Source organism: Artibeus jamaicensis, unplaced genomic scaffold, assembly GCF_021234435.1.
Source record: "Artibeus jamaicensis isolate MK-2021 breed Jamaican fruit bat unplaced genomic scaffold, CSHL_Jam_final contig_3230, whole genome shotgun sequence".
Classification (NCBI taxonomy): Eukaryota; Metazoa; Chordata; class Mammalia; order Chiroptera; family Phyllostomidae; genus Artibeus; species Artibeus jamaicensis.
This window is the reverse complement of record NW_026521764.1, coordinates 2,636,689-2,659,466: the sequence shown is the minus strand read 5'-3', so window position 1 is coordinate 2,659,466 and position 22,778 is coordinate 2,636,689. Positions and strand designations below refer to the sequence as shown.

Genomic DNA, 22,778 nt, shown 5'->3' with positions numbered 1-22,778 from the left:
TTAGCACCAATTTGCCAGCCTCTGCGCTAAATTATACCTAACCATCTCCTTTCTCAGAAAGAATGGAAGAGGGTCATCCTCATCTTCATATCCACAGAACTAAGCAGTATGTATGTAGCACATAGCAAATGCTTCAGGAAGTGTTAGTAGATCCAGTGACTTCAGTAGAAGGGTGTATTCCTCTTTCACATTTATCTTTTTTTACTTGATGTAAGATTGGTATGTAACATATAAGTTTCAAGTGTGCAACGTATAATTTGTCATCTCTATATACTACAAAGTGACCATCATCAAAATCTAATCATCATCCGTCACCATTAGGTTGACCCTCTTCAACCATCTGCCCACTTTCCAACCCCCTTTCCCTCTGGTTGATTACTAATCTGTTTTCTGCAATATGAGTTTGTTTTGGTTTTGTTTGTCCTTTTGTATTTTTTTTAGGTTCTAAAACATTTGAGTGAAATTATACAATATTTGCCTTTGTCTGTCTGACATTTAATTTGGCACAATACTGTCAAGGTCAATCCATGTTGTCCCAAATGACAAGATTTCACTCTTTTTTATGGCTGAGTTGTATTCCATTGTGCATATACACCACATCTTCTTTATCCATTCATCCATGAATGCACACTTAGGTCGGTTCCATACATTGACTATTATAAATAATGCAGCAATGAAGATAGGGGTACATGTATCTTTCTGAATTAGTTTTATATTCTTCAGATAACACCCAGAAGTGGGAGAGCTAGGTCATACAGTAATTCTATTCTTAATTTCTTGAGGAATTCCTACACTGTTTTCCATGGTGGCTGCACCACTTTACAATCCCATCAACAGCGTCTGAAGTTTCCCTTTTCTCCACAGCCTGCCCAATATTTGTTATTTCTTGTCATTTTGATAATCTCCATTCAAATGGATATAAGAGGATATCTCATTGTGATTCTGGTTTTCACTTCCCTGATAATTAATGATGTTATACTTCTTTCCTTATGCTTGTTGGCCAACTCTATGTGTTCTCTGGGAAAACGTCTATGGAGAGCCTCTGCCAAGTTTTGAATTGCGTTGTTAGTTTTCATGTTGTTGAGTTATGTGAGTTTTTAAACATATTTTGCGTATTAATCCCTCATGAGATGTAGGATTTGCAAGCACCTCCTCCTGTTCACTGGGTTTCCTTTTTGTTCTGTTGATGGCTCCCTTTGCTGTGCAGAGCTTTCTAGTTCAGTGAGGTCCCATTTGCTTATTTTTCCCTTTGTCCCCCTTGCCTTTGGAGTCACATCCAAAACAAACATCATTTAAACCAATGTCTGCCTATGCTTACTGCCTATGCTTTCTTCTAGGAATTTTATGGTTTCAGGTCTTACATTCAAGCCTTTAATCCATTTTTAGTTCATTTTTATGTGGAGTATAAGGGAGTGGTCTAGTTTTATTCTTTTGCATGTTGTAGTCCAGTTTTCCCAACACAATTTACTCAAAAGACTGTTCTTTCATTGTATGTGGTTTTGCTATTTTATTACAAATTAATTGCCCATATATGTGTGGGTTTAATTCTGGGCTCTCAATTCTGTTCCATTAACGTACATCTGTTTTTCTGCCAATTCCAAGCTGTTTTGATTACTGTAACTCTAGAGCTTGGTAGTGTAGTTTGAAATCAGGGAGCATGATAACTCCAGCTTTGTTATTCTTATATTGCTTTTGTTATTTAAGGTCTTTTGTGGTTCCATAACAATTTTAGAATTATGTATTCCATAGGGTATATTCCTGATGATCCAGCTGGTGCCCAGAGCTCAAACCTCCTCTTCCAGAAAGGGCTGAAGATGAAAGTCTGTAACTAAAGACATTCTTCGCTCTGAGCAAAGTCCAGGGTTGGACTTGATGAGCCCTGAAGTTCCTTCAAAGCTGGAAAAGCTTGAAGAAAAGACAGAAAATCAATTCTCCTGAATGCATCCTGTATCCCAGCTCCCAACTGCAAGCGTCAGCAGATTAGGAGCCCCCAAGCATGTTTATGTTTGTATGTTTGTACAACATACAAGACATAGGTCTTTCACTGACTTGGCATGGCCTTTCTGAGGCTGGCACATAATTTTGCCTCCTGCTGCAGCCCTCATCAATCTGCTTTGGCTAAAGAACGCTACACCATACCCTGCACAAGAGTTTAAACAGCTTAAACTCTCAGCTGCTCTCCAAGTAGAATGCAAAATGATTCACTGAGCAAATCACCCATCACTGCTTCTGACTTCTGTCAAATGGAGAGAGCAGCTGCTTCACCAAGCAGGTGAGTTCCCAAGCCAACTATCTACAGCACAGCCTGAGCATAGCTTGTTTAGAAAGTTTAGATTTGTACAAAATAAAGAGAAAAATGCCTCATCATGTCCTGTTTAGGGAAGAAAAAAGGAGAGGAAAGCCATATGGAGAAGCCTCACAATCCTCTCGTTACCGAAGCCAAGATACCAAAGGTGACTTATATCCACCGTCATTACAAATAAAGGAGTCTGGGTCTGTTTTAGAAAGACTTTAAAAGCACAGAAGGTGACTTAAATGATTTTTTTTGCAGTGTATGCTTCCTTTTTATTGCCCCGCATGTAGCACTCATGGAAAGAAAAAAACTCATCTGAACAGAAGCAGCCCAGCCTGCTCGCTCAGCCGAGGTCTCTTCAACACCTACAGAAGGAACAAAGCCTTTGAGAGTGAAATGGGTATTGGAACTTTATCCCAATACACTATTTTTTATCCAGCCCATTGTCTGCGTTTTATAGTCACTGGGTCAAAGGGTTAGGTGAGGGTCTTCCTTTTCTGCAGGTGGATTGCTCCAGAAGAAAGAGAGTAGAACATAAACGCTGCAGTCATCCTGCCTGACCTCAAACCGGTTCTGTGTCCACATTCTTGAGCAAGTTAGTTATGTACACACGCCTCAGTTTCCTCATCTATAAAGTGGAAGCACTCAAATAAGCCTTGTAGAGTGGGTGTAGATTAAGCAAAAATGCAATTCAGCATTAGCAGAGCATGGCCTATGTCGTAGGTGCTCGGCAAATGTCGGCCACAATCCTCTGGCTGGATTTCTTTTGGTGAATAAGATGCATAATACTTTCAAGAGATTTTTTTATTAATTTCTATCTTGCTCTCCTATTTGTAGGGACTAAGATTTTTTTAAGGTTTCAATTTTAATCTGTGAATACATACAAAGTTAACTGTTCTTTTTGGTCAACCAGTAAGGCTATCCAGGAAAAACAAATTTACAGTCTCTTCCAAGCTTCCATGATGCTCCCAGGGTCAGAAGTGTCATGGTTCAACAAGACAGCTCAGACAGAAGATGACAATTTGATTAACAACTTCCACTAGAGAAACTGTCCTATAACTTTGGGTCCCTAAAGCACAAGGAGGCTAAGCCAGGTTGCAACCTCCCTCCAACAAATATAAATGACACAATTGTTTACTTGGCGCAATTTTAATTCAGCCTTAAAGCTCTCTACAGTCAATTCTGGTAACTGATCCTTTCTAATGGAGATTTAAGTGCCTTGAGACAAAGAAAAACAAAGAAATGCATTTTGATATTATGAGATCAATAATTCCTAGAAGCCACTAAATTACACAGTGGCCCTGAGTATATTTTAAAATGTATTTTTAGATTTCAGTACAAAGTCTATTGCCATGGTTTAAATATATATAAAAAGTTACTATTAGCATGTGGGAAATTACAAGTGTGATTTTTATTTTATTCTTTTGTCTGGCTTCAGGACAAAGTTTATCTGCTAAATACATTTTTCTAAACAAGTCAAAATGAATTAAGAGTAAGATTTTTTAAATGTTTTGCTGAAACACTGGTCTTTTAATTGTGTCATTTCTACAGAAAGCTCTTGAATTTGAACACACACTTGATTCTATAAATTACTGAAGCTACGTGCTTTCATCACGCAGCCAAAGACCACGCGGGCCTATGTTTTTACTTAGAGGCAGGCGTTTTCTCAAGGGCACGCACCTGTCTCTGGGAACGCTGCCTGTGCAGGGATCTGAGGGCTGAACCGCTACTGCACACACCTATACTTGGCTCCAACCCTGACCCAAAGGGACCTCTGTATTCAAAATGTTATTCTCTTCCTATGGTGATGAGCACATTGAGAGACCAACAATGTCTACCTCCCTTCGGGGTAAGGACAATGGTGGAGTCTGGGAGCCTTCCAGGAATTAGGTAATTAAGTCTTCGGTCTCATACGCTCATGGATGCTATAGTTGTCCACATCTCTCTCAAAGTTTCCCAAGTGTTGGACATCAGACAGGCACACAAAAATGGCACTAAGTCTCACGCCCTTCAGCACATCCCTGGCTTGGGCAGGTGCATGCTCTGTGTAAGGGTCGCTGGCCAGGAATGGAAATGGAAGAGCAGTGACTTGTCCTTGGCACTTTTTATACTAGGAGACTCCAAAATGCCAGCTTCCTGTTGACCTCGTCTCTTTTGAATTTTATGAGGCACAGAGGCAAGGTGAATAGTAACTACAAGGAACAGGTCTAGGCCCCAGTAATTCCCGCATGTAGACATGAAATTAAACTGTAACAGACCTGGATGATAACAGACACTTGTCCTGTTGCTGAAACGGGCAGCCCTGAATCCCCTGAGAAAAGAGATTGCAAAGCAACTGACCTTATTTTGAGGAATTGTTCCCCTCTGAACACCTTAAGTTTCTGATGTCGGGTTTCAGAAAACTGCACGCTCTTTGTCTAAATGTGGTGCTACTAAACAGCCATCATACCCATGTTTAACTTAAGCAGACTGTACTCTGGGAAACTGGAATGAGAACAAGAACAAGAACAAGAGCAAGAGAGAGTGACCAATGGTGGGAGGGAAGGAGGCACAGACGCAGGGAGGGACGATACTGAGACTGTGTAATGTTTTTTTTTAATCCTTATGGAGGAGACGGTATGTTTATTGATTGAGAGAGAGGAAGGGAGAAAGAGAGGAAGGGAGAGGAGAGAGAAAAACATCAATGAGAAAGAGAGGCATAAATGTGAGAGAGATACATCTATCAGTTGCTTCCCACATGCACCCTGACCAGGATGGAACCCACAACCTTCTGGCATGCGGGTCCATACTCCAACCAACTCGGCCACCCGGCAGGAGAGAGCCTGTGTAATCTTTCCGTCTAGTCCACTCATTGAGGGTGTGCCCCAGCAGAGGGATGAGATGAAAGCCTACAGTTCACTCAGTGCTTTCACTTTCTTCTCTAACAGTGGGAACATCTTGCTATGTATAGAGTGGTTCTAGTATTTAGAAGATGAGTATTTTTTTTTTAATCATGGCCACTAAAATTGAACCAAATATTTCACTGATACTCAACTGAAGAGACAGCTGTCACCGTTTGCTCCAATGCTGGAAGAAAATCTGGAGTTGGTGATCTTAATGAGAGACTGGGGTGGTCTCCAATGTGGCCCTTTCCTAAAGGGTTTTTAAGAATAATAATGCCTAGAGGCAATGTTTGCTTTAGGTTTTCTTTAAAATGGAATGATTACATGAAATGCTTCTCTTCTGTATTTTTCTCTGAAACCAGTTTTTGTAAACTGAGGCTGAGAGAACATATCAACTGCTCACCGATAGGATTTATTTACTTGTTTGGGCTTAAAACCGCACACTCCTCATAAGCTGCCTTAGGGCCAGAGAAAGCAGCTACCCCACATTAATCACATTATATTATTTTTTGCGTACAGATCTGGTTCTGTCGCTAGGAGCATCTCACATGAGAGTGAGGGAAATTCATAACGGATAGAATAGCTATTGGCAATGATTGATGAACTCCTGAGTGATGCAACCCTGGCTTCTTTGGCATTTGAATCCATGCCGGTACTGAAAGTTTAGAGGGCACATTGATTTAATTTGTGGATGACAGGAGTCTGGAAAGGATCATAAATGTGGTGGGTGATAGAATGAGGATCCAGAGAGATCATGACAAGCTGAGAAATGGGACAGATCTAACCAGAAGGATTTTAACAGTAATAGATAGAAGATGGCAGATAAAATAAGCACTTAGATAAAAGAAGCCAGGATTTATAGTACTTTCCAGGGAACTTACTGATAGAAATCTCCAGGTTTGGGATAATTAAGTGCAGATACCTGGTGTGCATGTGTTGTGGGGGCTGTACGGCTCCACAGTAGCAGGTGTGTAGAAGATTTGAGGACCTTGGTTGAAAGCTAGTGCAGGGAATACAGTGTGGCTACCAAAATCCAGTGGGATCTTAGTTTGCAGATATATTGGGTTGGCCAAAAAGTTCGTGTGATTTTTTTTCTGTAAGGTGGCTCTAGTAGCGCTTAGTTGTCTTTCACTTCATTCAAAACAATTTTTTAAATATAGTTTATTGATTATGCTATTACAGTTGTCTCATTTCCTCCCCTTCATTCCCCTTCACCACGAACACCCCTTCCCCCCATTCCCCTCCTTTACTTCATGTCCATGTGTCTCAAGTTCTTTAGCTTCTACATTTCCCCTACTATTCTTGTCCTCCCCCTATTTTCTACCTACCGTCTATGCTACTTATTCTCTGTACCTTCTCCCCCCTTCTCCTCCTCCCATTCCCCTGTTGCTAACCCTCCATGTGATCTCCATTTCCATGGTTCTGCTCCTGATCTAGCTGTCCTTTTAGTTTGCTTTTCTTTTAGGTGTGGTTCTTAATAACTGTGAGTTTGCTGTCCTTTCATGTTCATCTTTTTTATCTTCTTTTTCTTAGGTAAGTCCCTTTAACATTTCATATAATAAGGGCTTGGTGATGATGAACTCCTTGAATTTGGTCTTATCTGAGAAGCACTTTATCTGCCCTTCCATTCTAAATGAAAGTTTTGCTGGATAGAGCAATCTTGGATGTAGGTCTTTGGATTTCATGACTTGGAATACTTTCCAGCCCCTTCTTGCCTGCAAGGTTTCTTTTGAGAAATCAGCTGACAGTCTGATGGGAACTCCTTTGTAGTGACTGTCCCCCTATCTCTTGCTGCTTCTAGGATTCTGTCCTTCATTTTAATCTTGACTAGTGTAATGATGATGTGCTTTGGTGTGTTCCTTCTTGGGTCCAACTTCTTTGGGACTCTCTGAGCTTCCTGGATTTCTTGGAAGTCTATTTCCTTTGCCACATTGGGGAAATTCTCCTTTAGTATTTGTTCAAATAAGTTTTCCACTTGTTGCTCTTCCTCTTCCCCTTCGGGTACCCCTATAATTCAAATGTTTAAAAATGTCCTGGAGGTTCCTAAGCCTCTCATTTTTTTGAATTCTTGTTTCTTCATTCTTTTCTGTTTGGTCATTTCTTTCTTCCTTCTGGTCCACTCAATGCATTTTGCTTCATTTCACTTAGTGTAGCCTTCATTTTTTCATCTAATTTGCGACTAAAATCAACCAGTTCTGTGAGCATCCTGGTCACCAGTGTTTTGAACTGTGCATATGATAGGTTGGCTATCTCTTGGTCGCTTAGAAGTATTGGCTCTGGGACTTCGAGCTGTACATTATGGCTCAAGCAAAACAATTTTGTTAGACTGTATTGTGTCAGCTATCATGTCAGAGTGCATTTTTTTAAAACTTATCAAAATTGGTGACTTTTTGTATAGTCATTTTAATATTGAAGATGGAAAAATAAGCAACATTTTTTGGCATATTATATGCTTCATTATTTCAAGAAAAGTAAAAATGCAACTGAAACACAAAAAAAGATTTGTGCAGTGTATAGAGAAGGGGCCATGGCTGGTTGAATGTGTCAAAGTGGTTTGTGAAGTTTTGGGTGAGAGATCTCTTGCTGGACGATGCTTCATGGTCAAGTAGACGAGCTGAACTTAAGAGTGATCAAATAGAGACATTGAGAACAATCAGTGTTATACCATGTGGGAGATAGCTGACTTACTCAAAATATCCAAATCCTTAAAGTTATTGGTGAAAATGAAAAATGTGTTTTCCATTTTACAGAAACAACTATATGGACTTTTTGGCAAAGTCAGCAGAAGTAAAAGCAACACTCAGTTGGACCTGGTAAAAGTGGGAGTTGGGGCAGTAGTGAGGTGGGGTAGAAGGAGGCAGTCAAGAATGTTGTCTTTTTTAGGAAATGTTTCTCCCTCATTTGGTATATAGCACACCCTCCCACAGCTTCCAGAGAATAAATGCAAATAAATTTTGACATATTTGATAATTGGAAAATGTCATTATTCTACCCTCATATTTAATTGGTAGTCTGAGCAGGAAATTTTAGGTTGGAAATATTCTCCTTTAGAGTCTTGAAGGTATTCTAAGCTGTGACCTTCTGGTTCCTATTATTACTGCAGAGAATCCCAGTGGCCTTCTGGCCCTGAGCCTCTGGAGATATGTAGTGTATACAGGACTATGTTATGGCCTTCTGTCACCTTCTGATAGCTGCTGAGGCAGATGTCCTTTGTCCACTTTGTTGCTGCTGTCCCCTCTCCTTTTCTGTTTGTCCTTGTGGGCTAACACTTTTTAATCAGGCCACGTACTATGGTTCATGTGGGTTTGTCAAGGACACTGAGGTTAAATCTCTCTGTTTAACAGGAAGTTTTGTGTAAAGTTTTTATTGCAGCATTTTGTAGAAGTCAAAAACCAAACACCACCAGAAGACCCTTCCGTTAAGAGAATTATGGAATTCACTCTGGTCCACCCATATATCAGGGTACCAAACAGCCATTAGAATGAGCAAGGTCTGCCTCCAGCAGGCTACTTAAGGAATTTCCATGATATACTGTTAAATGAAAAACAAGGCCCAGAGACATGAATAAAATGATTCTACTTTTGTAAAATAAATGGCAACATCCCTGTAAATGTACATATATATGTGTATTAAAAATGATTTCCCAGTTTGGGGCAGGAGGTGGTAGGAAGAGGCTGAGGAGAGTAAGCACAGAAAATGAATGAAAAGATTGGAAGAAATTGTATTTATAATAAAAATAGTATATATAATATTTTATTAATGCAGCTTTACCTACATATTTGCATACATGCATGAATGTGTACTGAAAGCTTACTAAAATGTTAATGGTGATTTATTCTGGACAATAACATTATTTTTATATTTTTTCTACATGTTTCTATACCTTACAGTAAACATGTAACATGCAGATAACATAAAAATATTGAAAAGTAAAAGTGCAGAGCTGCCTGAAGATAAAAAGGTTCACAGATGGAGATAGCAGACTTTAACCCTGATGTAGCAGATAAAGGTGCAGGCATTGTAGTCAGAGAGATCTGACTTCAAATTCTGGCTCTAGCATTAATAAGGCCCTTAAGTGTAAGACTTAAGAGTGGGGATTGCCTGGAATATGAATCCCAGCTCCATTTACTGGCTGTGTGATTTGGGAAAAAAAATATTTTACCTCTTGGTGCTTTAGTTTTCTCTCTTGGGGAAAAAAAAGCATAATGACACTACTTGCCTCACAGTGTTGCAATGAAGAGTAAAAGAGTTAATATTTATAAAAGGGTCCAAACAGTGCCTGACAGGTAGTGAGTGGTATACATGCTTCATTTTCCTTTCTTTTCCTGCCTTCTCTGGTTTTAATTCGTACATGTTTTGTATGATTCATTTAATATGCTCTCACCACACTTCTTTATTTACCCTTTCCAGTGGTTGTCCTAGAGTTTACAACACACACTTTTAACTAATCTAAGTCCGCTTTCAAACAACACTATGCCTCTTCGTGTGCAGTAAAAGTAACTCATAAGAGGATGTTTTCAGGTTCTTCCTTCTTTGTGCCATTGTTGTCATTCATTTAACTCGTCCATGTACTGCTGGCCCTTGAACAGCATAGCTTTGAACTGCATGGGTCCACTTACACGTGACTTTTTCTTCTTTTTTTTGTTTAATGTTTTTAATTTTTAATTCTTTTCTTTCTATTGAATTCATTAGGGTGACACCAATTAACAAAATCACAGGTTTCAGGTACACAATTCCACAACACATCATCTGTACAAGTCTCCTTCCACCTGACTTATTTCCTCAGTTGGTCCCCCATTCCCCTGGCAATCTGTATAAATTTTTTTCAATAAATACTTGTACTGTTTTCAATCTGTACGTGGGAGTCTGTGGCTGCAGGGGGCTGACTATATGAATTGCTCTGCCCTGTTTTACAGAGCACACAGATCATCTGCAGATTTTGCCATCCTAAAGGGGTGCTACAACCAACGTCCCACAGAAACTGAGGGGCAGCTTAAGTTTTGGGGTGGTCAAAAGTTATACGTGGATTTTTGAGTGCACCACCCACATTATTCAAAGGTCAGCTGTACTTTAATAACAATAATATATTTTTACTTTTATTGCTTTGAGCAAAATATCAATCACTTCTCTGATCCTTTTCCTTTATGTATATTCAACTTTCTTATATATCATTTTCCTTCAGCCTGAAGGACATTTTTTTAAACATCTCTTGTTGCTATAGACTAAATACTTGTGTCCTCCACCAAAAGTCCTATGTTGAAATCCATTCCCCAGTGTAATGGTATTTGGAGGTGTGGCCTTGGAAAGGTTACAAGGTCATGAATGTAGAGCCCTCATCAACAGAATTAATCACAGAAGAGGCCAGAGAGCTTCCTCACCCGCTTCCGCCCTGGGAGGTTACGGGGAGAAGCGAGCCTTCACCAGAACCAAATACGCTGGCACATGGACCGTGCAGCTTCCCAGCATCCAGACTGTGAGAAATAAACTTCTGCTGTTTAGGAGCCACCCAATCTGTGGTATTTTGTGGTAGCTGCCCCTACAAACTATGACATCTGAAGAGCAAGTCTGCTGCAGAGGAATTCACTCAGGTTTTGTTCTTTGTCTTTATTTCCCCCTTCACTTTTGAAGGACAATTACACTGGATATAAAATTCTAGGCTGCCAGCACTCTTTATTTCAACATTTTAAAGCTTTTACTCTACAGTCACTTTTCTTGCACAGTTTCTGACAAGAGGTCTGCTGTATTTCTTATTCTTGTTTCTATACAGGTAAAGGCATTTTTATTCTTATGGCTTCACTCAATATTTTCTTTTTGTCCCTGATATTCTTTAGTGTGCATATGATATTCCTAGGTGGTTGCCTTTTGTTTTGTTTTTCTATTTATCCTGTTTGGTTTTCCTGACTACCATTGTGATTTTGTGTCTTTCATTAATTTTTCTTCCTTTTAGTCTTTCATTAATTGGTCCATGACTTACAGCTCTTTGAGCTGCAATCCATTACTGTTATACTGGAACCCTGCTGTTATAAACAGTATGATGTACAGAAGTGGTGGTATCTGTAACTTTCATATTAAATCTCCTAGTGGGCTTATGTTTCTGGGTTGTGAGCTTCACAAGTGTTTCTCCCAGCCTCCTACTCCCTTTCCTGGCTGTAGTGCTCTCAGTGTATTTCCTCCAAGGCCTGATCCCTGTTACCTACGGTCACTTATGTTTTTAGTTTTTTTCCTTAGGCATAACAGGAAGACTAAAGGTAGCTGGAGTGAGAGGAATGCCCTTCCCCCAGCTGGGATGAGGCTCGGGCAACGTGTCCCCCTCAGAGTGTAATATGGAGGATGCTCTGGGCGTAGTTCACAACCATTATGCTTTTCCTAATATGATCAGGTTGATGAGGGGCTCTTTCTCTGATTTTCATTTTAAGAATCTGGTGAAATTTGGGGAAAAAGCCCACAAAAAATGGGGCCACTCAAAAAAAACTGGGGATTCCAGCAGTTTCTCATTCTCACACCAGTCTGCCTTGCGCTTCCAGAAATTTTACAAAAGTACCAGTTAAGTGTTCTTACCAGTGTATGGCTCCAGCAGCTTCTGCTCCAGATAGGCAGATCTCAGCGGTATTTTCTGTATTCATCTTTCTTCCCAGACTTTGGGGTAGCAGAAGTAGAAGGATCCTTGGTAGAGACAAGGTAGAGGAGATTCAGTGTCAGAAGGGTAATGGGGGGGGGGAACCTTTAAAGTATTTTTTATAACTTAGTTTCTCTAGTTCTCTCATTCCTATTTTCCAAATCTCATCACTCCTGAGAAGAAAGTTAATTAACAGAATATGCAGATTTAAAGAGCAGTTATAACCCTAATTAACCTTTTGATAGGACCAGCCAGGCCCGCTCTGTGCATGTGTAAATCAAGACATCAGTGTCTCTGCAGCTACGGAACCTCACACTGGGAACATGTAATTATTTTGCTGTCTAAACAGAACCAAGATGCACAGAGGTGATGGCTACTGAAAGCCTCTTCATCTAAGACAGTGTCCCAAAAGGTCAATGCCATGCTCTCTGACAGACGAATGATGAATTTGAGCTTCATCAGAAGACTGGAGGGGGTGGTGAAATGTAGTCTCCGGCATTTGAGAGACAAGTGTGTAGGACAGACGTGTCAGACCCAGAGCCAGGGTGGCGGTTTCTTCACCTCAGCCCCCCACCCCTTTCGGTCACACAAAACTAAATCTATGCCTTTTCAAAGTGTGGACAGACTGCATTTTGCTGTGCTTCACTGGTTGATAGTCACAACTTGTGGAAACAGCTCTCTAGTGGGCAAAGCGACTGAGTGGTTGTTGGTCGTGGGGAAGGGAGCTGTGTTGGCAGAGGAATGGCTGTGCTGCTGCCACCCTGCTCCCACCCCTATGAAGGGTTCCTATGCAGCAAATAGTGCCCCTTCCCCAATATGCTTTGCACAGCATTATCTGAAGATATGCACCTGACATTCCAGGTGTAACAATGGCTCTTTGTCCTTTGATCATAGAATCGACCCTGGAGAGTCAGGAAAGTCAGAGCTAGAGACTCTCAAACCCCTGCATTTGCCATTATGGCCATTTTCCCACAGACCCTGACATTTTGCTTCCTAAACACTTCCTTTATATAATATACACTTTCCAACTTTCCCTGAAGTTTTTGCTCTGATTTGTTTACTTAAGTGGGACAAGCTTCTTGATTTAAAAAATTAAAATGTAAAAATGCATGGGTTTTACATTCCTTTCTGATTTGATAGTCATCTTTTAATTATTTATAATAGTTAAGAATACTGAGCTGTCAATCACAACATTATTACCAGAGCAACAGATTGTTAAGTAAGATAAACAATTAGAATTACTATTTCTTTGATGCTATTGCTGAGAGTACTGGCTAAGCCAGTGTCCTTGTAGGAAACAACTTTGGCTCAGATGGTTCAAAAGGCTTTAATAAAGGGCCAAGTTATAAAGGTATGAGTAAAGTTAAAGGTACCATCAAAGGAAGCTGGGGCCCCCAGAGACCAGGAACAGTAGGAAAGCATTTTCATATTTAGGACTGGAGGGGCAGGTGATCCCCAGAGTGCTGGAGCCCTGGAGGGGTCTGCTGTAGTCGCAAGTAGGGGCAGGGGTTGGAATGAGTGCACTGCCCTGTCTCCTGGTGAGATGGGCTCACTCTCAGGATCAACAGTGTAGGGTCACATGTGAGAGTGGAGTCAAGGCCTCCTGCAGTTTTGCACTTCAGGGGCTTTGCTTGCCTCACCCAGTTCCCACTGTCCCCTTGGTCAAAGCCAACCACAGGGGGCCTGGGGGGGTGTGCTCAGCGGGCTCAGCCTCCTGAGACACCATGCAGGGTGCAGAAAGGGTGAGCATGCATCTTGGGAGCCTGGGAGTCATAGAGAATAACAAGCACCATTATTTTCACAGGTCATGGCAACAATTTCTAGGTCTCAGGGCTCTTACAAGACCTGTTTCTTTGTGTTCTTTTTCAAGGACAGATTTTTGATAAAGAAAATAATTTGGTAAGAGTCATTCTCACATGAAAGCCTTGTGACTACTCTAACTTTAGTGTTTCACCAAATCAGATTCTTGAAACAGTTTTACGGGAAGCTGATCTCCCTTCCTCTGCAGAAGGGGAGAAGCAGGTCTCTTCCATCTCTTCCTAGGACTCTTCTTCTTCATTATGAAGACTTTCGTTTTTAAGGCCAAGCTCTGAAATTTCATTATTCAGCATTATAAGCAAAAACAATGAGCCATTAGGGCTCAATTCTACTGACAAAAATGGGCAAAGGGGGGAATGATATTTTACTACTAGCTTTATTCTCTCACATACTTGAACACTTCCGTTTTAACATTTTTAACACTTCCCAGCAGTTACTCTATGTGATGTGATAAGGAGAGGTCAGTTTGTGCATGATCAGGGTAGAAACTTTGTGGTCAGCAGCATGGCCTCTCCACCTGAGCACTCAGCCCCAGAGGTCCTCCTAGCTGAATAGGGAAACTGTTTGCAAGTGGCTGGTTCATGTGGACCCAAGAGTCCACTGTATGTACTATTATTATAGATGTTCCATTGACAGCAATTTTTAAATGTAGAGATAACTCAAAAGGTAACAGTTTTAGAGTAAAGCTCTCTGGTGTAAAATCAGCCTCAGTGCCAAAATTGCCTCAGGGAATTTTAGTCTCTTCAGTATTTTCAGATCTAAGATCAAGGTGCTGGCAAACTCAGTGTCTCATGAGAATTCACCTCCTGGTCCGCAGATGTCCATCTTCTGGCTGCATCTCACGTCACAGGAGCAGCAAGGGAGCTCTCTGGGGTGCTACTCCCACCCATGAGGGCTCTGCCTTCCTGACCTAATCACCTCCCAGTGGGCCCACTTTCAAATACCCTCATACTGGGGGTTAGGATTTCAACATACAGATTTTGGGGGAAAACATTCAGTCTATAGCAGTATTTGCCTATAACTGAAAGAATATTTATCAAAACATTCTAGCCAATAAAATGAAGATAATTTTAGCTTTATTCGATGTTTATACATAATTTCTAAATTCTTTAGAATAAATGAATGATTATGAACTGTCCTGGACTAAGCTTCACTCTTCTTTGTAACAGCAGTGTCCAGCCTGGCGCCAGGTGAAGTGGACACTCAGGAGATGGTCATTGGCCCAGAGAATGGCCTTCAATTTCCAACAATTAAGACTCAGGTGGCACATTCCCCAGGGTCCGTGTGGTTGGAGCCAAGTTGTATAGGTTCCTTTATTTAACTGGCTGGTTTGTTTGAATGTGCTGGACACATCTGTGGTCTGATCCAGGTTTAAGTAGAAGAGAAATTTCTTATCAGTATATGAGCATCTGACTGGGTTGAATCTTGACATGATTCAAGATTCTGGATGCGTGGCATCCAGACTTTTGGACGCTCTACCCTTCACACTGCTGTGACTCTCAATTTCTGCTGAGATGTGTTAGGTGTCCTGCAGAGAGGGAGCCTGCAATGGACTAATGAGAACGTTAATGGATTTTGTCACTTTGTTGAGTTTCTTAAATTATACTATTGGGCAGAGAACATTATTTAGAAATTGTCAAAATACGTAATTTTGGTCCATTGATTTTATATTATCCAGACCCATAATTTGTATTACGGATTTGTTTTTGTTCATGTGCAGGCTCTTAGACCTCGGGGACAGCACTGAGCAGAGGGCTACAGATGCACTTGCTGGTATGTGAAGGGCTGTGAAATGTAGTTCTGGCTTCGTGAGATAAGCCAGTCAATTTAAGTCATGTTAAATGAATCCACTTTTTAAAATAGAGCTTTAATTTCAGCCTGGTTAGAAAGGGGCAAGGGTGATACAATAAAATTTAAAGTCTGTAACAACAATTTTTTAGGACAGGATTTTCCAGATTTGGGTCAGGAAGCGACACATGATGCTCTATTGCAATCAGTACTTCAGGGGTTAAAATAGAATCTCAGCCATTTACACCAATCCCAGCCTTTCTCCTTCCCAAATCTGGTTTTACCTGGTGTCCTCTTCTACCCAATTTCTCTCAGCTTTTACAAAGACTCTTATTTTAAAACTTTATTACTGATTTACGAACCACAAACAGAAAAATGTACAAACAAGTATACAGCCCACTTAACCCAAAGTGAGCAACTCGTATAATTATCACCCAAGTCAAAACACAACTTTGCCAAGAACACACGAGCCCTTCATTCCCCCATCACGTCCCCTTCTCTCCTCCCCACAGAAAACCATCATCCTGACTTCTAACAACATAAAGTAATTTTGCCTGATTTTGAATATAAAGCTTTTATCCAAGTGGTTGTGTGGGGCTGAGTCTTCATTTAATTGCTGAATAGTAGTCTCCTCTTGGTGGACATTAGGCTTATTTCCAGTTTGGACCCATTATGAGTCTTCCTGCTATGGACAATTCTGTTCCACTCTTTTGAGTCTATATGAATACTTTTCTTGTTAGGCATATATTTAGTAGTGGAATCATTGGATTATATGGTATCTTTTCATTTAACATTACTGTGTTATTCCAAACAGTTTTCCAAAGTGGTTACAGCACTTTTTATTTTGCCAGCAATGTATAAGAGTTCCCATAGCGCCACATGCTCACTCAACCTTGGCCTTGTCCATCATTCTGGTGAGTTTGTTTTACAATTTTGTTGTGAGTTTAATTTGTATTTTTGGGTTACCATGGGGGTTGAACACCATTTAACATGTTTATTGGCCACTTGCTGGAGTCACTTACCCAGTTTCTACCAGACTGCTGGCCTGCCCCATTGATTTATAGGATTCTTTACGTTCTGCCTATAGGTTTTATGTGTTGCATATAACTTCTCTCACTCTACAGCTTTCCCTTTAGCTCTCTTAATAGTCCTTCTTGGTAAATCCAAGTTTTTAATTTGAATGACGTCCTCTTATCAATAATTCCATTTATTATTATTGCTTTTTGTGTCTTGTTAAGGAAATATTTGCTTATCCAAAATAAAGAAAGTATTTTCTAGTCTTAGCTTCTAAAAGCTGTATTGTTTTACCTTGTGGTGACTGCCCGGGGGAGGGTGGTGAGGGAAGGTGGAGAAGGGTAAAGGGAAGATAAATGGCGATGGATGGAGACTTGACTTGGGGTGGTGAACACACAATACCGTGTGCAGATGATGTGTTGGAGAATTGTGCACCTGAAACCTGTATAACTTGTTAACCAGCATCACCCCAATAAATTCAATTTAAAAATAAAATACATTTAAAAAAACATTTTACCTTTAGGTCTATGGTTTATCTCCCTGGAATTGATTTGTGAGTGTGATATGAGATCGGCTTTAATGTCCTTATCAGGCTTTGGAAGGTCCACAGCTAGAGAGGAGCTTGTTTTCTGTAACTTATGAGTTTTTTAAATACCTCTGGAAAGGGATCTTTTAGATATATTTAGAGGAATTTAAAAATCATGTATCCACTCTCATGGATTCATGAAAAGAAAAAGAGAAGAAATACGTTGGTTACTGTGTGGGTGTCTACTGCTTGACCCTCCAGTTCACTTTCTCTGCTTTCCAGCCCTGCACCAGGCTCCAGGAGGCAGAACCACAGGGACTTTATGAAAGGGCTCCTTTACATTTGGATTCTGGACAGCTCAACAAGTGGGGAATACCAATAGAGAGGAGAGGGTTTTTATTTTCCCAGCTCCTCCTCCTCCAGGTCCCTTCCTTCCATCAAAGACCACTCACTGCTCCCACCAGCCACCCTCTCAGCCAGCTACCTTCACAGGGGTCCCACAACTACTTCCTCTCTTCGACCCTTCAAGCAAGGGGATGGTAACTGCTTCCTATTCTTCTGGTCCAGAGGTACTTTACTATTCTTTGTTGGTTGTCCTAAAACATGACTACACCTTTGTAAATTGCCCCTTATTAAATTCACCTTAATTCCCCAATTTGAATGTACTATCTGGTCCTTGCTGGGACCTTGGATGATAGGATGATGCTATTCCTAAAACTTCTTTACCCACCAAGATTTCAACTCTTTTTGATCACTTTTCAATTTCTAGTTATCAGGGTCCAGGTTTTCTACCAGCATATCATCTTCAAGTCTAGGCCACCAAGAGTATTAATGATGCTACATTTCTTAAATGGGAGCTCTACTAGACTCTAGGATTTTCGTATAAGTTGCTGGTACCCATTTTGCCAGCTTTGAGGCACAGACCATGCCAATTATACCACAACAGCTGCCTGGCAATAACAAGATGCTTCCTGATTTCAAAGACATTAAAATTTTTAATATGTATCATATGATCAATGAAATACTAATTATAACAGTGATGATGATGACTACAAAAAATACTAGGATCTTTCTGTATAGCACTAGCTCCTTTCATGGCAAAGACAATCCCCTACAGTGGATATTATTACCCCCTTTTTACAAGTGGGTTAAGTGCTTTGCTCAGGATCACACATCTAGGCAGTGGCAGAGCTGGGGTTCAAAACCAAGTTGACCTAATGTCAAGGCCCACAGTCCAAACTACTCGCCTGTATGGCTTTCAGCCACCCGCAGAGGATGAGAGAGCACAGTGCATTCAGTGAATTCCTAATGAGTTGGCTGATCTCTCTGGTCCCTTCCTGAAACTCCCAATAGCTTCCACCCCATTTAGGTCTTCTATTTGAATGGCCTTATCATCTGCCCCACCAAACAACCATCTATGAGAATAAAAACTGATTGGCCATGACACTGTTTGCTATTATCACATGGCAGCTCTAACAGACCTTTCACCCCATGGCTGACATTCCTCAGGCCACATGGGCCCTGGCCTCTGGCTGCCTCCCAGTGTGCCCACAATATTTCCAGGTCCCCTAAAGGCAAAGCTTTGTTTCAAGCAGCCAGCCATGAGAATATAGAGCCATGAGGCTGGAGAAAGACACAGCAAGGCTCCAAACATGAACAACCAACATCGACCCCACACATAATGCCTTTGAGAAACACACAGAAGAGCTTCTCTGCTCTGGGAGTCCCCATGCCCATTCTGAGGAGGTGGTGAAGTACCACTGAACAGAAGGAGTACATTTTCCCCATCACCGATAGTACTCAAGCATCACACACGAGCACTGTTCTAGTATCAGTTGTTCTCAGGTACCAGCAAAGGTCCCTTTGGAACCTCCAGGAACTTGGAGACCATGCCATGCTGCTGAGAGTCAGGACCATGGACCAGCAGCATCAGCATCTCCTAGGGACTTGTTAAAAGGCATGTTCTCAGGCCAATGCCAGATCTGCTAACTCAGAAGCTCTGAGGATGCGGGCCTAGCAATCTTTTTTCTAACTAATTTCTAGGGTACCCTTGTGTACACCAAAGTTTTTGAAACATCAATATATGCTATTTTTTGAGAATGTGGGGGTCTGTCATGACCTCATTGTACTGGGATTTAATTATTGGATTAAAAAGTTAAAAAACACAGTAAGTCCTCACTTAACATCATCAATGGATTCTTCAAATTTAAGCCAAACTATGTACAATGAAACCAATTTTACCATAGGCTAATTAATATAAACAAGAGTTAAGTTCCTACAGAATCTCATCTGATATAATATAGTGATGTTGAATGAAAAATGCTATTCAAGAACTTGCTATAATACGTATTTATTTTTACACATCAAATGCTACAAAGATGTGTGAAATTCATTTTCTACTTTCCAGTGCTGATCTTCAGGGATAACCAAGGCTAACAGTACAACAGAATCCACTGACACCAATCTATTGTACACATTTATTCACAAATACACAAACGCATACACTTCTATATGGGCTTCCACCCTTTATGCCACTTTTGGGGGCTATTACAAAAATGAATTTATATCACATACTGCTTCACAATCTGCCCTTTTCACTTAATAGATGATGGACATCCCTCCAGATGGATACATGTAGTTCTGATTTTTTTTTCCCCTTAGAAGTTGTAAGATATTCCAAAGCATGAATGCTCAAGATTTCATGCAATCATTTTTCTTATTGGCAGACATTCAATATATTTTCAGTTTTCACAGAGGCTGAATTAGAGGGCTCCCGCTGTGAAAATAATTCCTGGCCTTGGATCTAATCGCAGGCCAAAATTGAAAATGTAGAGGAAAATGTATGACAATATTCTTGAGCATGAAAAAGGGCCTATAAAGATGGCCTGAGCTACTCAAGTCCAACTCCTCTGTCTCAAGCTTTCAACAAGCACCTGTTCACTGCCTTTCCCACGCCAGTCACTGTGCTGGTTGCTGGGGACCCAATGGTGGACAAGACAGACAAGATCTTGATCCTCATAGAACTCACTGCCCTGTGGGGTGGCACAGAGGTGCAGATGGCAATTATAATGCAGTGTGATAAATGTCCACAGAGGTGTCAAGTCCTTGCAGGAGATGCCAGGTGATCTATAAGCTGCCAACTGAATAGAAGTTAGCCAAATAAAGCAAGGGTAGCATTCAAAATAGAGTGCAGCATGGTGAATCTGCAGGAACTTCAAGGCGGGTAAGGGGAGGGGAGATAAAGTTAGAGGCACGAGCACCATCCTGCTCATGAAGCCACTTGAAAGTTTCAACATTTTCCTGAAAAATACAAAAAGTCTTTTTGACTATAACAGAAGGGTATCTGTCCCTTATATAAGCACCTCTCATTAGAAATTGGAGAAACTGCATTAGGCAGAAAAATGAGGCAGGTAAGAGACTTGGGCACTTGAAATCGAATATTATGCCAGATCTGAATACATAAAATAAGGGCATTCAATAAACCCAGGCATGGAGCACCCTAATCAAGATCATGGGTTTAGTTAATACTCTGGATGAAATCTTACTGATATACCTGTTGATTCTCTCTCAATAAAAATCCAAGAGCTATAACATGGGGAAAGTACTTACAACCAATAGTTGTTGAGTATCTGCTGGGTGTGAGGTTCCGGGGATATAATGAGGTACAGATTTTTATTCATCATATTCCATGGGTCTATGATTCTCATAAGATGACATGTCCTGAGGACCTGTGTCATGTGTCAGCTTGTCTCTGGGGAAGACGAAGATAAAGTGAGAGCCACCTGCCTGTGAGGGAGCTACGTGAATGAGACCAAGGAGACGAGACTTTGGCAGCTGCCGTGAATGAGAGAAGATAAACTGTATTTCCAGGAAGTCTTTTATTAAACCTTTATGCCGTCACTTCATGAACAACCACAGTAAAAGATCCCTGGTACTTCTCAAGACCTGTTTGTTGGACCGCTGTGTATGTGTAGGAGAAACTGCACTGAAGATGGGCTGCAAAGACGACAGCTATGTTTGGGCCACACATCTTATCTTGTTTCATTCCAGCCAGAAATCTTCTCAATGGCCTTAAGGCTATGCGCCCTGTCCCAGGGCAGCAAGTCAGGCAATGAGGATAAATGCATTTAGAGGCCAAGGTGTGCTCTGCCCACTTCATCGTGCTATCTCCCCTCCACGACGCTGCATCCCCCAGGGGTGTCTGCCCCCATCCCCCACACAGGTCTGTGACATGGTCTTAAGCCAGGCATCCAGTGTGCCTGTTTCCATAACAACCCTCAAGATGGCTATGCCCCTCCCCAGTCTCATCTCTAGAAAAGTGGGCCATGGGTTTACTAATTCCATGCTCCACTTCTCAGAGTTCTGAGTGCACCCCCTTAGCATTCTTTCTGATATCTGGCTTATATATGCTCACCATAAAGCACGCAATATAGAAAGACATAAGTATACCCTGGGAAGTCAGTGTTCCTTCCACCTCCACCCTCCAGCTACTCGGGGAAGTAACCAATTTGATGTCTATCTTTCCAAGATTGTTATTACACACACACACACATATACACACACAGTATACATTATAACAAATACAAGATTTTACTATATATTCCATAAGGTAATTGCTTTTTGTGAAACAATGTATCAAGGATATCATTCTACGTCAATATATCAGTACATGTAGGACTACATCATTCTTTTAAACTGCTAGACATAGTACCGATGGACCAGAATTAACGACTCCTCTGTTAATAAAATGTGGCTTATTTTCAACCTTACAAACAGGTCTGTGGAGATGGAGATACAGCACTGTGCAGAGATACAATCTACTCTGTAGTTAATTCCTGGAAATGGAATTAATGGCCCAAAAGGAATGCATTTAAAAACCTTTCCCCACACTCTTGTCCAAACTGGGTATTTCCCATTCTTTTCATTTGTATTTTTCTTACAGGAGGCCTTTCTCACTCCAATGGTATAACAAATACCCTTGTACTTTCTACTACAGAGGTTTTCATTAATGCTAATGGTTTTCTAATCCAGAGGTTAGCACAGGACTGCAGAATCCCACCTGCTGCCTGATTGTGTGAGTCAAGTGTTATTGGAACCCAGCTGCGCCTACCACTTCCGCACTGAGATGGAAAGCTGAGTCTTTGTGACAGAAACTGTACGGCCTGGAGAGCTGGGAATATTTATTACATGGCCCTTTTGTTGTATGTTTTTCTGAGGCAGGAATGTAACTTTATCTTATCAACTGACATAAAACCATTCAATAAATGGCTCCTGTTTTCCCTGCTGACGTGAAATGTCATCTTTGTCACATAACAAATTCCCGTAGATCCATGGACAGCATCCTTTGGGCTCTATGCTGCATCGCTGGTCTTTTCTTGCATGGACACCACATTCTTTCTTTCTTTATTCTGTAAGGGTTTTTTTTTTTTTCAATAGCTTCATAGTGTAAGTTGTATGTTTGGTAGGCAAAGTGCTTATTTTCCTTTGTCAAAAAAATTTTATATTTGTTTTCATTTTTCTCTTTCAGATGAACTTCAGAATAGGCTTGTGAAGATCCCAGTGGGGGTTATAATTAGTATTTCATTGACTTGAAGTTGGGAGAGAACTGAAATCTTTACAATGTTTTATGGCAGGGAGTGTTTCCTCATGGCCTCACCCACATTAAATATTGTTAATTTTCTTGCCTTTGCTGATCGATAGATACTAATGATGTTTTATTCTAGTCATTAATAAAGTGGGTGCTGTTAGTTTATTGTTAACTGTCCTCAGCTTTTATTTTTTTTACCATATGCTAAGATGAGACACCTCTTTATCATTAGTTGACAGGTGTGAAAGACAGAA

The 22,778-nt window shown here is 40.8% G+C and overlaps 1 protein-coding gene across 4 annotated transcripts in view; it reads right to left on the bottom strand.

Moving 5' to 3' along the window:
* NPY (neuropeptide Y) overlaps nucleotides 1–22,778 on the bottom strand; it is an 86,063-nt gene that overhangs the window by 45,407 nt on the left and 17,878 nt on the right. For 3 of the 4 annotated variants that reach the window (XM_053663593.1, XM_053663592.1, XM_053663594.1), the window contains exon 4: nucleotides 11,734–11,838. In XM_053663593.1, coding sequence (XP_053519568.1) covers nucleotides 11,734–11,838 — 105 coding nt within the window. Of the gene's footprint in view, nucleotides 1–7,052; nucleotides 7,795–11,733; nucleotides 11,839–22,778 lie in introns of those variants that run through there. The other variant, XM_053663591.1, reaches the window with a different exon arrangement.